This window comes from Macrotis lagotis, chromosome 6, assembly GCF_037893015.1.
Source record: "Macrotis lagotis isolate mMagLag1 chromosome 6, bilby.v1.9.chrom.fasta, whole genome shotgun sequence".
In the NCBI taxonomy this organism is placed as follows: Eukaryota; Metazoa; Chordata; class Mammalia; order Peramelemorphia; family Peramelidae; genus Macrotis; species Macrotis lagotis.
In genome coordinates this window covers 80,490,765-80,506,926 of record NC_133663.1, presented here as the reverse complement: position 1 = coordinate 80,506,926, position 16,162 = coordinate 80,490,765, and the positions used below count along the sequence as shown (strand labels likewise).

Sequence of the window (16,162 nt, the reverse complement as noted above, 5' to 3'; positions counted from 1 at the left end):
TCATAGTTCTATCAGAAAAATAAGTTAAAAAGCATACTCTATATAAAGTTGAAGTAGTGAATTACATGGACAAATGAGAGATTTTTAGTGGACAGGGCTATTTAGAAATTCCCCATCAAATTTATTAGACTGATTTCTCTATTAATATTTCCCATGTCAATCATAAATAATATTATCCATGCTTTTTAAAGAACTGATTTTTAGGGTGGCTAGGTGGCATAGTAGATAAAGTACTGGCCCTGGAGTCAGGAGTACCTGGGTTCAAATCCTGTCTCAGACACTTAATAATTACCTAGCTGTGTGGCCTTGGGCAAGCCACTTAACCCTGTTTGCCTTACAAAAAAACCTAAAAAAAAAAAGAACTGATTTTTGCTCTTTGGGTTTCATAGGACCATCATTTTCATATATTAAATAGAATCATAACCTTTAGAGCTTGAAAGAACCAAAACAGTCTTTGAGTCCCATACCTATATTTTACAAATAAGGAAACTAAGGTTCAGAAAGTTAAACAATTTCTTTTTGTGTATACCCCTTACTGTCCGGCTTCTAATTACCCTTTCATGCGGATCATACTGGATAGAATACTTATGCTAAATGAGGAAAACATTGAAAAAGAAGATAAGGCAAGTGAAAATGTAGTATGTAGTTAGGGAATCCTGATATCAGGAATTAATAAAAAAAACTTTGGAGGAAACACTATAAATGGAAATACTTCCTAATACAAGTAGAAAATTCTTGTACCTTAGCAGCAGTAATTATAGATGATCAAAAGTAGTAGTTCCTGAGTTTGATCATTCAATATTTACTATCTGCTATGTGTAAAACACTATGTAAGAAGTTGTTCAAGTCACTGTTATAAGTTAGCAAATAGCTACACTTACTACAATCTGGCATGTAATCAATAATAATACACATGATGCCTATAATAGTAATGTTATTAGTTAACTTAAGTCTTGCAAAGCACTTTATATTCACTCATTTTTTCCATACAACAACCCTGGGAGGTAGGTTCTATTACTATTCCTTTTTTTATGATGAGGAAACTGAAGTAGATAGAGATGAAATCACTTGTCCGAAGTCACAGAGTCATTAGGTATCTGAGACTGGGTTTGAACTTTGAGTCTTTTTGACTCCAGATCACTATCTACATTGCCATCCAAATGTCTCAATAATAAAAGATATCCACAATTAGCTGAAATACAGAGTGTCATAGGAGGATGGAAGGAGGAAGAAAGGCACAGCTAGGTGGTACAGTGGATTGAGCACCATCCCTGGAGTCAGGAAAACCCAAGTTGAAATTTGGTTTCAGACACTTGACATTTACTAGTTGTGTGACCTTGGCAAGTCACTTTACCTTGATTTCCCAGCATCCAGGTTTATCTCCTATCATCCTGATTCATATCTGACCACTAGATCCACTTGGCTACAGAGAAGAAAGTGAGACTGATGACTTAGCACAGCATCTCCTACTCAAATCCATTTCTTGTGCTTGTCATGGAATCACCTTGCCGATGATCTTCTTTGGGAATGAAGGACAAACAAAAACAAAAACAGAAAGGAAGTTTCTCCTCTGAACTCAGAGAATATGGATTTGAATCCACCTCTGATGATTACTACAAATGCGATCTTTGGCAAATCACTTAAATTCCCTGAACCTCATAAAAATGAGATTATATGAGCTAGTCTCAAAGTTGCTTTCTAGTTCTACATCTATGATCTTTTAAGGCTAAGGTGTCAAACACATTACTATACCCAATCAGATTTGAATGTAATTAGGAAATATTTAAATAAATAAATAAAATACAATGAAATCTTGGTAATATATTTTAAAAATATGAGGACTGTAGGGATCCTCAAGTATTTATATTTGAGATTGACAACACTGCTTTCAAGCACATGAGTCCTATTATGCTCAGTAAAGCATTAGTAAATTTCCTCTATTAGAATAATCATGATTAATTCAGGAAAATGAAGTTATCATTGGTCCTCCTTTACTGAATATGGTCTTTGAAACTTCGTGAAGATCCACAAAACCATCTTTGCATCCCATCCCTGATATTTCATTGCAGACTTTTAGGTATGCTAATCAACATGAAGCATAACAGAAGATTTTGTTTATATGGCTGGTACAAGCAACTAAATTTTTGTTCCATGGATCTTTTACTCAGTTGGGAAATAAACTGACAAATTATATAATGTGATAGAAGTTGCATTATGGAAGCCATTATATGCCTGAGTGCCTTTCTGAAACCATAGAATTTCATGTTCTCATTTAGTTGACAAAGTAGCATATGAAGATATAAACATACTCTCTGCCAGCTAGATTCATTAAAAAGTGTTGTTACTCACTGGTTTTTGTTATTGTTCTTAATAGGTCTAATGAAAAGTAAATAGAAAAAAATTAAAGCTAGATGCCCCCAGTTGTGGGTTATAGCAGCAGCTTGGAGAAGTAGAGCAAAGAGTGTCTGCTTGAGGGTATTAGTATTCTAATTGTGTTCTTTTGTAGAAAAATGGCAACTGGGGTGGCTAGGTGGCGTAGTGGATAAAGCACCGGCCTTGGAGTCAGGAGTACCTGGGTTCAAATCTGGTCTCAGACACTTAATAATTACCTAGCTGTGTGGCCTTGGGTAAGCCACTGAACCCCATTTGCCTTGAAAAAACCTAAAAAAAAAAGAAAGAGAAATGGCAACTTAGCTAGTTGCAATATCATTTAAATTAGAACCTGAATGCTCTCATATACATGAAGCCAGGGCTGTCCTTAATCAACAGACCAGAAAGTGCTTGATAGGGTCTATTGTTATTTTTTTCTGGATTTCTTTTCTTTTCTTTACAAGAATCTTATAATTGTTTGCAAAAATTTCTCACCACTTTACTAACTGTTTTCATTAGGAAATAGGGGACAATAGAAGGACTTCTGTAAATCCAAGCCACATCTTTTTGAGTAAACTGCACTCAATTTAGTTAGCTGTTTAAAATCCATATATTTATAGTTTTTTAATCACAGTTCACATTTATTTAGCTTATATAATGACATTAAATAGGTTCTTCAAAGTGTTCTCTCTGGATTGAGCTATTTGATCATTATATGAACCCCTCTTTAAAAGTCTGCTCCAATTTTCCTCATTTACAGATGAAAAAAATGAGAAGATAAAGTGTATTTCTGTGGGTCATTCAGCTAATAAATGTCTGGATTCAAACCCAAGTCTTTTTGATTTTAAATCCAGTTCTTTATTCCATATTCAATGTAATCACTTTCAATCAATCAGTTAGCAAGTATCAAGTATCGTCTTTGTGCTGGGGAGGGCAGTTAAGTGGCTTAGTAGATAGAGTGCTGGGCTTCCAGTCAGGAATGGACTTAAATTCATCAACCTGAATTCAAATTTGCCCTCATGCACTTACTAGCTGTGTAACTCTGTGCAAGCCATTTAACCCTGTTTGTCTCAGTTTCCTCATCTATTCAGGTCTTTTTTATCAGTAAGTCTGAAAGTTTCCTATGTTACTGAATTTCCAGCTTTTTCCCCTGAAAAAATATGTTGAATTTTGCAAAGTAATTTATTCTTGGTTGTACTCCATGTTCCTTTGTCCTCCAGAATATCATATTCCAAGCCCTCTGATTCTTTAATGTTGAAGCTGATAAGGTTTTCATTATGTTTACTGGCTTCTAGGAATTTGAATTGTTTCTTCCTGGGTGTTAGAAGTATTTTCTCTTTTAACTGATAATTCTGAAATTTGGTCACAATATTCTTGGAGTTTTTATTTTGGATCTCTTTTTTGGAGGTGATCAGTAGATTCTTTGAAAGACCATTTTACCTGCTTGTTCTAGAATATTAAGGAAGCTTTCCTTTGTAATTTCCTAAAAAGATATTGTCCAGGCTCTTTTTTTTTTGATCAAGACTTTCAGGTAGACAGATAATTTGTAAATTATCTCTTCTGGATCAATTTTTCAGTTTGGTCATTTTTCCCAAGAGGTACTTTATATTTTCTTCTATTTTTTCAGTCTTTTGGTTGTTTCTGATGGATACTTAATGTCTCATAGAATCATTAATTTCCATTTGCCTAATTCTAATTTTAAGGATTTATTTTCTTCAGGTAGTTTTTATATTTCCTTTTCTACTTGGACAATTCCTTTTTTATTTTTTGGTATTTGCCCAAGGCCACACAGCTAGGTAATTATTGTCTGAGGTCAGATTTGAACTCAAGTCCTCCTGACTCCAGGGCTAGTGTTGTATTCACTGTGCCACCTAGCTGCCCCAACAATTACTTTTGAATGGTTTTCTTTTTTCCTTTTGTCAGTTCTCCTTCTAAAGATGTTGTTTTCTTCAGTCAATTTTTTGTTTCCTTTTCCAAATTTTCCTTAATTCTCTAACATGACTCATTTCTTTTCCCCATTTTTTCTAGCTTTCTTATTTGGTTTTCAAAATCCTTTTTGAGCTCTTCTGAAAGCACTTTTTGGATTTGAGATATATCTATTATCCTCTTTGAGGCTTAACATGTAGGCATTTATTTTATTACCGAGTGCCCCTTCTGAGATGGTATTTTGATCTTCTCTGTAACCTGAGTAGCTTTCTGGTTGAAGTATTTTGGGCTTTTTTTGCTCACTTTAAAAGTTGAGCTCTATCCCTGGGACATAAGGGGCTTGGCCTCCAGATTTCTTTTGTGTTGGGGACCAAGGGTCTAGTGACTTTTTGCAGTGAGATGTCAAGTGGTCCAAACTAGATCCCTGTGTTTGGGCAATCTGATCCAATCCTGCCTATTATACCATTGTTTTAGGACTCACAGTATGGCTTCCACACTGGGGCTGCAACCCTCACTGCTGCCCTAAGCAAGGACCCAGGTGCCTTGGTTACTGAACTGAGCTTTGGCTAAGAGCCTTCTACTGATTTCCTAGTTACCCTGCCTATTCTGTACTGCACACCTCTCTTACCCATGTGAAGCAGACCTTTTCTGAAGTCCTTTCATGATATTGGAGCTGAAAAGTTGTTTTACTCTGTCTTTTTTTGTGGATATGTTTAGATGTTTCATTTAAAATTGTTTCAGGGGCAGCTAGGTGGCACAGTGGATAGAGTATAGGCCCTGGAGTTCAAATCTAGACTCAGACACTTAATAATTACCTAGCTGTGTGGCCTTGGGCAAGCCACTTAACCCCATTACCTTGCAAAAAATAAAAATAAAAAAATGGTTTCAGAGAGAAACTGAAGAAAACTCTGGAAGTTTCCTAGTTTTTCTCTACCATTTTGGCTCTGCCAGTTTTCCTCATCTGTAAAATGAGCTGGAGAAGGAAAGAGCAAACCATTCCAGTGACTTTGCCAAGAAAATGCCAAATGGGGTCCCAAATTCAGACAACTGAAGTGACTGTACAACACTGTAATGGTTAAAATGCTCAGTACTAGGGATATAAGAGGAAAGAATGAAACAATTACTAACTGCAAAGAGGTCACATTCTAATGAGAGACAATACATATAAAATATCTACAATATAAATGTAAAGTAAATAAATGTCTATAAAATAGTTAAATAAAAATAATTTAAAATGTAGGACATTAGTGGTTGTGAGGGATCAGGAAAAATTTCATAGGACTTGAACTGCTTTATATAAGGAAGACAGGGACCACCATAAAACAGAAGTATGGAGTAAACACTTTCCAAGTATGGGGAACATTCCACACAAAGATATATATACTGGAGATGGAGTATAAGTCTGTGAGTAAGGAACAGAGAAAATATCTGCTGAGTTGCAACTCAACATGCAGCGGGGCTAACTTTCAGTGAGACCACAAGGATAGGTTAGGGCCAGGTTGTGTTGGTCTTGAAAGCTAAAAAGAACTGTTGATATTTAAGGTCATTTTCATAAGGAACAGTTAATAAAGAAAAGGGCAAGAAAAGTGTACAAAGGAAGAGATTGTTATTAATTATCAAAAGGTATGGCATTTTCCCACTCTTATTAATGAACTTTTTGACATCTAAGATGATTAGGAAAAGAACTTTATTTCCTATCTACCCACAAAGATATAAAAAATGATCTACTGTATAGTTTTGAGAATGCAGATCTGCTAGCAAGATTTCCATCCATAAGATACGAATATTAATGTTAGTAAGTGATAGATAAAGGTCTTCTATTTATTAAATACAAGAAAAGTGTGAAAATGAGAAGCACAGTATTAAGGGTACCAAAGAGAGTAGCTACTCTGTTGAGAATTTCAGGACTGGAAAGAATGTGGGTATGTCAGCTAATTTGCATATAAATGTTTTACAACTTGAGAGGGTAAAAATGGAAAATCATATAAATATTTGGAGACTGAGGTATGATTTCAAAAAGATTGTCATCTTGATAGGAGAAATTTGAAGATTTGAATTTTTAGTAAAAGGTGAGTCATTGAGAGTCAGGTGGATTTCAATTAAAAAACCACACAGGCAAGAATTGTCATGAAAAAAAAGTAGTAAGAGAGGAAGATGTGCCTAAGAAGAGTTAAAGAAAAGAGAAGGGGGATAAAAAGGTACTGCATTGAAATTCTGGCAGCCTGAAGATATTAGCTAAGGCACCACTTCAGATTAGTGATTTAGGATTGGACTGAGAACTGGCATCACTGAAAATTAATTCCAGTGATGGCTTCTGTCCTTCTTCACCACCTAGAGTTGGAGAAAAGTGAACATTCTCATAAAGGTTTTTTGTTCTCTGCTATCACCTCTGATTCCTGAACAAAAACTAGAAAAGAATATACAGTTACTGCAGATTTTTGGTAGTGGTTCATCTTCAGGCATTCTGAGATTATATGTGGTCACTGGATCCAGATGTTTCCAGATGAGAAAATGAAACTGGTGACTTTGCACAGCCCTGCCTTACTTCAATTCACTTGCATGACATGGTATCACCTCCTTGATGTCAAGGTTCTCTTTTGAGAATGAAGAACAAATAGCAGCAACTGAAGCAACAACAACCACCATCTTCCTGGAACTGGCTTCAAGGATGAATCAGAACTATGTTGTTACTGGACAGTTCAGGATGCAGATAAGTGATTATCTGGGTTTTTCTAAATATTTAGCCCAAAGCTAACTGAATGAGTCTGGCAATTGTCTGACTTAAAGAGAACTTTTATTTACATGAATGGTTAACACTTTCTAAATCTCTTTTAAGAGTAATGGTTAATTGAAATGAGCTTATCAAGGCTATGTTCAAGTAGAGAAAAGAAGACAATTTCCTCCAGGTGAGGAACCATGAAGATTGATAATCAAATAGTGAGCAGAGAAACAGATTCTTTGGGGAAGATATTCCTGAATGCACCAATAACATTAAAATGTGTAGTCAAGTTTTGATTGACCTAAGCACAGGCATTTTCCTTCCTCATATGTTTCCATTTCAGACTCCTATAGGTGAGTGCCCGCTATTCACCATAGTTAATGAGTAGAAGACTATGATCTGAGTATACATGAGTATTTATTACAGGCACCTAGGAAGCGTGGTAGTCATAATGATGGACCTGGAGTAGGAAGACTTATTTTACCGAGTCCAAATTGGACCTTACATACTTACTAGCAGTGTGATCTTGGGCAAATTATTGAACCCTGTTTGCCTCATCTGGAAAATGATCTGGATCACTCTAGTGTTTTTTTGTCAAGAAAACCCTAAATGGGGTTGCACAGAATCAAATATAACTGAATAATAATGGTTTATTTTATTATTTATGTTTTTATTAAAGTATTTTATTAATATTTATAGTAAATAGTGTAAATATATTTTGCTTTATTAGTTTTATTATTGCATTTCTTTTGTTTTGTTAGTAAGATAATGATTATATTTAAGATGTTATAAACAATGGCTGGTCATATAAACAGTATATATGCTGTGGAGCCCTTGCCTTGTGAGTAGCTGATTGTGTAGACAGAAAACACATTAAATGGGAATTCCAGAGTTAGAGTGGTGACTCAGGGAAGTATATTTCACCTCATTAGGATTAGCTGTAGGATAGAGTTTGAATGTAACCATATGGTAGTAGTCTATCTCTGAGACATTAGATTTGTTAGTGTGAGAGCGAATTGGAGGAGGGAGCAAATCTAAAGGAGTGTGGTTTTGATATGAAGAGGCTATCCTTGGGAACCCCATTGGTCTAGTTATATATCCTAGAGGCAAGAAGAAGTCACTTGGAGTTGATTGAAGATAATCACATCTGCCTGTAAGGAAAACAATTTTGGCGGCAATATGTAGGATACATTGCAGTAAGAGATAATTGAAACAGGGAGACCAATAATGAAGATATTTCAATCATATAGGTAAGAATTGATGGAAGCAAAAATGAAGGGTGAGTTATGTTGGTAGAGAGGAGGGAGTTGAATGAGAGAATGTTGTGAGGGCAGAAAAGTCAAGACTTGATAACTGCTTAGACATGTGGGAAGAGGAAAGGAGAGAGAGGAAGGAAAGAAGGAAACAAATATAGATGTATATCACCCTATATCTGTGAATCATCTACATAGAGATATTATTAAAAGTCAATGGGTGGGGGCGGCTAGGTGGAGTAGTGGATAAAGCACCAGCCTTGGAGTCAGGAGTACCTGGGTTCAAATCTGGTCTCAGACACTTAATAATTGCCTAGCTGTGTGGCCTTAGGCAAGCCATGTATCCCCTTTTGCCTTGCAAAAACCTAAAAAAGCAACAACAACAACAACAAAAAGTCAATGGGCTCTGATAAGGTTATCTGGAGAGAGAGGCTAGAGAAAGGAATAGCCTCAATGGCAAGGGGAGTGGTTTTAGATGGGAAACAAGAATAGAGGAGAGGGTAGGAGAATTGAAATGGTTAACTACTGGATGGAGATTATAGAAGAAGGAAATTTCAATCAGATTGAATTAATGGCCTCAGAATTTGAGGGAGTTTATATTTGGAAATTAACATCACTGAATATAAGAGCAGAAATTGAGGAACAGAGAAAGGTGGTAATTCAGATATTGGACTCATTGAGAAAGGAGAATGATTTATAATTTATAAATTTAAGTTGGGTAGAACTTTTTGATTGAGTAAATTTAAAAGAAGGACAGATTGCTGATTATAGAAAATAAAGAGAACCTGGAAGGGATAGTGGAGAATAAGAAATCTGATTCTTTTCAGGATAAGAGCCTGCAGGAGGAGGGTCTGAAAGAAGGCACAGCCAGTGCTCTGGAGGATAGTCAAGATGGATCTCAATGAAGGCTAATAAATAGGAGTGTGGGAGTCAGAATTTCAAGATGAAGGTGAGTATATGCCGTATATGAAAAGGAGTATAAATTTTAGAGGGCAAAGTGGAAGAGATATGCTGGGTAGAATGGGATATAGATGAGAAGAAATGAAATAGAAGAGGATAGAAATGAGGAAATGAGAGAATGAAGGAAAGGACTGGGTATTTCTCCCAAATTGTCAGTTTTTATTAGTACAGAGAGGGAGAGAAATAGAAGAATCCACAGGAATAATAGTAGGTGGCAAATGAATAGTGAAGCTCAAAATTTCCAAGGGTTATTATTGGATTAGTTCTATCTGTTCCTTTTTGGATTTGGCCTTAGGTCTGCTAGATTCAGTTCTTTCTGTTCTTTCTCTAGGCTAGTTGTACAAGTGATCTCATCTCATTGATGCTCCAAGGCAGTGATGTCAAAATCAAAGAAAAATAAGATACCAAAATTTTCTATAAAGGTCCCTGTGGATCACAAACTGACTTAGAAAAATCACATATTAATATTGCCTGTGTCCTATTATTTTGTTAAATATTTCTCAATTGCATTTTAATGAGAATATTGTGGGTCACAGTGGGACATAGATTTGTTAACTCTGCTCTTAAATAAATTAATGATTACTGACCTTCAGCTATGAAGTGATGGATTGTAGACCTCTTACTTAAAATCCAGTATTCTTTCCACTAAAGAGTGATGTTTATAAAATGATGATACTACACAGACACAGTAAATTGAAAAGTTGACTGGGAGAAGATAGAAGGACAAATTGATTTACTTTCTATTAGGAATCATAAAAAATCAACAATATATGATATATAATAATAGTCAATAATTCAATAATTGTGCTGATTGTTTAACCCTCCAAGTGTTGCATCTTAGTGAGACAGAAAAGGGTTTTTTTTTTTAAATATTAGGCTCTCTTATATAGTGTTCCTGGACAAGCAATACATAACTTCCTCTCTTAATCTTTCCATGCTATGAATTCCAGTTGAGAAGACAGTTGTTATCCTCAAGAAACTTATAGGTACTGATGGGTAAGTTAACCATTTATTAATTCTCTTCTATTAGATGGGCCGTATGCTTAGTGCTAGGGATAAAATATTTTAAAAGAAGGTTGAGTTCCTAAGGAGCTCATAATTTCTGTAAAAACCAAAAAAAGTGGAAATTAAAAAAAACTACTACAGATAGAACATTTTGTAATTTTTTTTCCTTTAAAAATCTACTTTTTCTCAAAAAAAATGATAGTGACAATTAGATATCAGAAAGAAAAAGACAGATACAGGAAACTATCATTATGAGCCATTTAAAAGACTTAAAAAAGAAAAAGAAGCAAAGCAATTCTATGACCTTTTGTTAGCTAAACTAATTCAAGTTTTGTACTGGAAAATAAGACTAGACTGTATTTCAATCCCTGTTCTCTATGACCATTAACTTAAAAAATCTTCTTTTTTATCCTTAATAAATTGAGAAATAGCCAGGGGGTTGGTGTACTCTCTGTGCAAGACAAGAAATGGCAAGCTAGCCTTGTATCCCCTGGCTCTCTTCCATCTTGATGCTGTCTTGGTTTGGGGGATTAAATGGATTGCCAACAATTAGCTCTAGCTATCAGGGATCTCTCTTTCTTCCTTCTCCACTCTCCCCTTTCTGGACATAAATTCCTTATAAAAAGATAAATAAATAAAATCAGAGATAGCATCAGAAAAAGAACAAAGATAAACACACCTTTAGAATGTTAACTACAATTGTCCTTGTAGGCTAGGTAGAAGTCAGGGTGGATCAATTGTATATATATACTTTTAAGTTCAATTTTATAAAAAACATCTCCTTCCTAGTTTAACATCCTCAGAAATGCTTCCCTTCTCAAGATAAGATATTGTCTGTTCAAGGGTTCTCAACATCTTCAGGGTAAGTCTTATTGCCAGTTATATTTCTTGGAACTCATTGTCTTTTTTTATATTAGTGATATCAAATCTAATCAGTCACATGGTGAAAGACTTTCAGTAAATCAGTAGATTAATGGAGGTCTTCTCAATTTACATATAAGAAAACCAAGGTTCAGAGACCTAAAGAAAATTGACCAAGTAAGTAGACAATTTAATAGCAAAGCTGAGACTAGAATCCAAGTCTCCTGACTTTCAGCTTATTGATGTTTCTATTTTCTAGAAACATTTTTGTTTTTCAGATAAGAATTCTACATGGTCTTTTCATTTAGTATCTGTTGTTGTTTTTCAGTCATGCCACAATCTTTTTTATCCATACTGGAGTGGTGCACCATTTCCTTTTCAAGGCCATTTTACAAATGAGGAATTGAGGCAAACAAAGTTGTGACTTGGCCAAGGTCACATTGCTAATAAGTGTCAGAGATCAAATTTGAAGTCATGAAGATGAATTTGCCTGACTCCAAACCCATTGTTTTGTTCATTACACCACTTAACTATCCCAGATTTCTATTTAGAAATTATTTTATTTTCTGAAGGAAAAATCCTTGGTTCAATTATCCATATATTCATATGTTACCATTCTTAACTCAAACCTTGAATGGTTACTAGTTTGAACTAGTTATTCTGAAAACACAAATAACATTTAAATGATTCCTTGCATTAAAATTCAGTTCCCTACATTTTTTTATAATCTGAAAGCAGGATTCAGTTTTTAATGCAGAACAGTCAAATTGAGCAACTATTGCTTTATTCACTAGAGGAAAGAATATCTCCTTATCTATCACTTTAGAAAGATATGTAAGTGTACTTAGCATTTTTAACAATGCTTACTTGTAGTTAATTGCCTTATAAACAAGTAAATGAATCCTACAGGTGAGATAATATTCCAAAGGAAAGAATGAGAGTCACATTAGGAAAAGAGATGATTTTTAACAGTTTCCAAAACCAGATTCTTTCCCGTTCTACTTTCTGGGTAAATACCTGCTATCAAAGTCCACTCATCAACAGGCAACATGCAACATGCCTACATAAAATCTAATTTTTCTCACCATTTAACATTTCCAACTATGCTTATGAACAAATATCTGAGAGGCAACTGGTTTGATTTTCATTTAAAGCATTAAAGGTTTAAGACATAGTGCTTATACCCTTTACCATCAAAAAACTTCAAGATGTTCTTATTGTTTTTTTAAATCTCCCTTCAGTTCTTGAGTAATTAGGTTATAAAGATGACAACTACTTTAATGGACTATAATTGTTCTAGAATTATTGAGTTTTTGAAAATGGACATTAGTCATCTAAGATTAGTGAACTTAATATTATCAAGCTTGGCTAGTTACAACTGACTATACATATATATGTTTGTGTGTGTGTTTGTGTGTGTGTGTGTGTGTGTGTGTGTGTGTGTGTGTGTGTGTGTATTAAGAATTAGGAATTGTTGTCTCAAAATAGGAAACGTGAGTGAAGACATTACATAGGAAAGTAAAGGAGCGCCCTCTACTGTTTCAAGGAGGGGAAAGGCAAATAATGGAGCATTAATTTACCATTACTGTAGTTCCCACTTCATTAGCATTCTCCAGCACATAAATCTCACTCATCCACAAAGCTCTGAGTTTAAACTTGTCATTTTGTCTTAGCCACCTGATTCTGTAGTATAACTGGTCTCCAAATATGCATGGTTACACTAGGACATAACAAAGAAATTCCTTAAATTGACCTTTGTGCTCTGTTTAATCTTTAGCAAAAGCCCTGAATTTTATATAACATCTGTTATGCAATAAAAAATAATGTATATTTAATTTAATAAATAATTTAAAATAATAAAATAAAATTGGTCTTTCCTAGCTAGTCTCCCTCAGTTTTAGAGAGATCCTATTTGAAAAAGAGGAGAAAAAATTAAGATTTTAAAAGATTTATTTATGTATTTCCCGAACTACATGTAAAGATAGTTTTCAATAATCATTTTCTTTTGTAAGGTTTTGAGTTTCATATTTTTCTCCTTTCCTCCATTCTCTCCCCCTCCCGCCCTAGACAGAGTTATCTAATATAAATTTTACATTTATAACTATGTTAAACATTTCCATTAAAAAATAAGATTTTTTAAAAATAGCTACACTCTTAGAGTTCCTAAACTCGAAGTGACCTCGGGTCTGGAAGGATCACTCATGCATGAGCTCTTTGGAACAGTTCTCTCTGGTACTGGAGTTGCCTAAGAAGCGTGAATATTTATTAACTCCCTCATCTATACCGATCTCCTTCTGTATTGCCCAGGACTGCTGCCAGGCAGTGACCACGACAAGCACTAACACAGGGCTATTCAGACCGATTCAGATCCCAACTCCCTACTACTCTGGCAAAAGTTTCACGCTTCCAGACCACCTGTGGGAGTCAGAGATGGGGGGAATCCCCTGGTTAGAACCCGTGCCATCTTATGGGTAGAATGGGATTCCCTGGGCAGGAGCGCCAATCTTACCTGGCCTTGGGTCAGGAGACAGTTGCTGAGAGCCAGCCATCCCCAGACATAGGGCAGTGCCCCCGGCTTGACCATGGCTAACAGCTAGAGGTGGAGAGCTCACCAGAGACGCGAGAGGTAGCCGCTTCGCCGCTGTCCCAGGTGCTGGCAACTTTTTCGGCTCTCGTCAAAGTTGGGGGCTCCCCCCGGGGAGCGCCGCCAGCCCCCCAGTTCTCTTGCCACGAGGGTCAGGGCAGCTGGTGCCCAAGTTCGTTCAGACTGTGGGCAGAGGCACGCCGCCTCCTGGGCTGCCCTGACTCGCTGGCCGCTCGGCGCTCTTTGGACCCAGACTCCAGCAGAGCCAGTCGCTCCTTGCTGGGTCTCTCATCTTCCGAGAAATGGCATACTCTGGGTTTACAAATAAGCAAACAGCCTCAGGCTCTGCTTTTGCTGCTGCCTGGAAAAGGGAGCACCCTGGAGAAGACAGGCTGGGTGGGTGGAAAGAGGGGGAGGGCGGGAAGAGGTGGTTGCAGAGCTCTGAGGATAGCCGGTGGGCTCTTGGAGACTGGCAGCCCCACACGTGCTCTCAAGTGCCCTTGCCCTCTTCGAGTTCACAAAGAAACCCAGTCAGCAGACCCCCTCCCCCCAATGGTGCCAGACAACTCACTCGTCCGCACCCGGGAGTCAGCTCTGCTTTTTTTTTAATATCACCCTGCCTTCTCAGTGATTGGTCTAAAAAGTTCCTGAATGACCACACACCCTTTTCTCTTGGAGTAACAGCTCAGTTGGGATTAAAAACTGATGGACTAGGGCTGTTTGATTATAATAGTCTCTTCTATTCACCTTTCCCTATTCTGTCTAATTAGCCTTGATTTCATTCGTGTGAGTACACATCCCTCCAATGAAGCAGATTGCAATCCCTTTTTGCTTTATTTGAGAAGTCTCCATAGAGGAATGCAGTATAAATAAAAGATTCACTTTCTGGAAGATGAGAGCAATTCTATGGTCAAGAAAGCAAATCCTCACTTCTAAGGACCACAAATCAGGAGGTGAGCCAAAATAACTGTAGACACGTCAAAGACTAGCTGCTGAGTTTGAAATATTTTTTTTAAAAAATGGTTTTCCTGTATCTAACATACTGCAATACTCTTTGGGGGGGGGTACTTAATTCTGATCATTCCCTGTACTTGGAGCAAACAGTTTACCCAGTTACTAGTTACTGGATACTACACTAGATTTATCATCAAATCACTGACTGGTCCTCTGACTGCAGAGAATCCTGACAGGTTGTCAAACTGAAAATTTGTGAATGATGAAGTTTGGTTTAAAGTTTCATAGTTCATTAGGTTTTTGTCTGTTGGGCTTCTCTAGCTCTGACCAAAAAAATGGGGTGCTTTTTATTTGTAGTTTAAACATCCGTTGTATTTAATGTATATACTGTATCCAGTCAGACAGGTTTAAGTTTCTTAAAGGCAGTCACTTTAAAATTTTCTTCCTTTTTTTTTTTAAAAAATCTATTTGAGGCCACATTTCTGTGGTAAAGTTTACTAAATGTTCTTTGAATTGAATTGGCTCCATCTCAGTGCCTGCAAATGTTAACTATATGACCTTAATTCTATCAGAAATGACAAGCTTGTTTTCATTCAAAATGTTTGTCTTACATTCTTTCTATAAATTAATTTGAATTTGATTTAGAGATATAAAAATGTTTGTTTCTAGAGTGCCTAATTACTTAGATTAAGTTAAATTAAATTGCTCCTATGGTATCTAAACTTAGCTCTATATTCTCCATACAATGGAGCACTACCAATTATCTGCTCTTTTCTTTTTTGCAATCAGAATTAAGCCTCAGACACTTGACTCTTACTAGCTGTGTGACCTTGGGCAAGTCACTTAATCCCGATTGCCTCACATCCAGGGCCATCTAGAGTTGTCGTGATTCACATTCAGCCACTGGACCCAGATGACTCTGGAGGAGAGAGTGAGGCTGGTGACCTGGCACAGCACCCTCTCACTAAAATCTAATTCACTGCTTGTCATGATATCACATCTCTGTTGTCATGATCTTCTTCAAAAATGAAGGACAAACACTGACATAGCAATAGTTTGGGAAATAGATTTCTTCATGTTCCACAACACTGGAAACTTAACTTCCATGTCTTTATCATACTCCTTCTTGAGCACTCCTAAACTTGAGGGCAATTATTTAATGTTTAATAGTTCTAATGTACCGGATATGCTGATGGTAATTTCACCAACCTGGTGGTCCAACAGAGATGGGCAAAAGAAGGAATGGATGTGAACCCTTAGATAAACATAGAACTTTCAAAAAATGGACAGAAATAAGATATGACAAAGGAGATCAGGAATCCACCAGCATCCTGATCCATCATAAGGCAATAATCATGGTAAAACTGTTGACCTTTATAATTATCTACATGTTCACTTATATTCACTTATTATGAATTATATCCTGCCAGGTCTAGAAAAGATTCCTACAAATACTCCTACTAGCAGATAAAATTATGCTCTTTGCTTTGAGTCTCAGAGTGCTACAAATCCATCCTTCACAGTTAAAAT

At 36.3% G+C, this 16,162-nt stretch overlaps 1 protein-coding gene across 2 annotated transcripts in view; it reads right to left on the bottom strand.

Annotated features, from left to right (window-relative positions):
• PTH2R (parathyroid hormone 2 receptor) overlaps nt 1-14,248 on the bottom strand; it is a 156,907-nt gene extending 142,659 nt beyond the window's left edge. The window contains exon 1 of one of the 2 annotated variants that reach the window (XM_074191487.1): nt 13,604-14,248. In XM_074191487.1, the coding sequence (XP_074047588.1) occupies nt 13,604-13,678 (75 nt within the window). In that variant the 5' untranslated portion in view covers nt 13,679-14,248. The remainder of the gene's footprint in view (nt 1-13,603) is intronic. The other variant, XM_074191486.1, reaches the window with a different exon arrangement.
• Nucleotides 14,249-16,162: the final 1,914 nt, after the last annotated feature.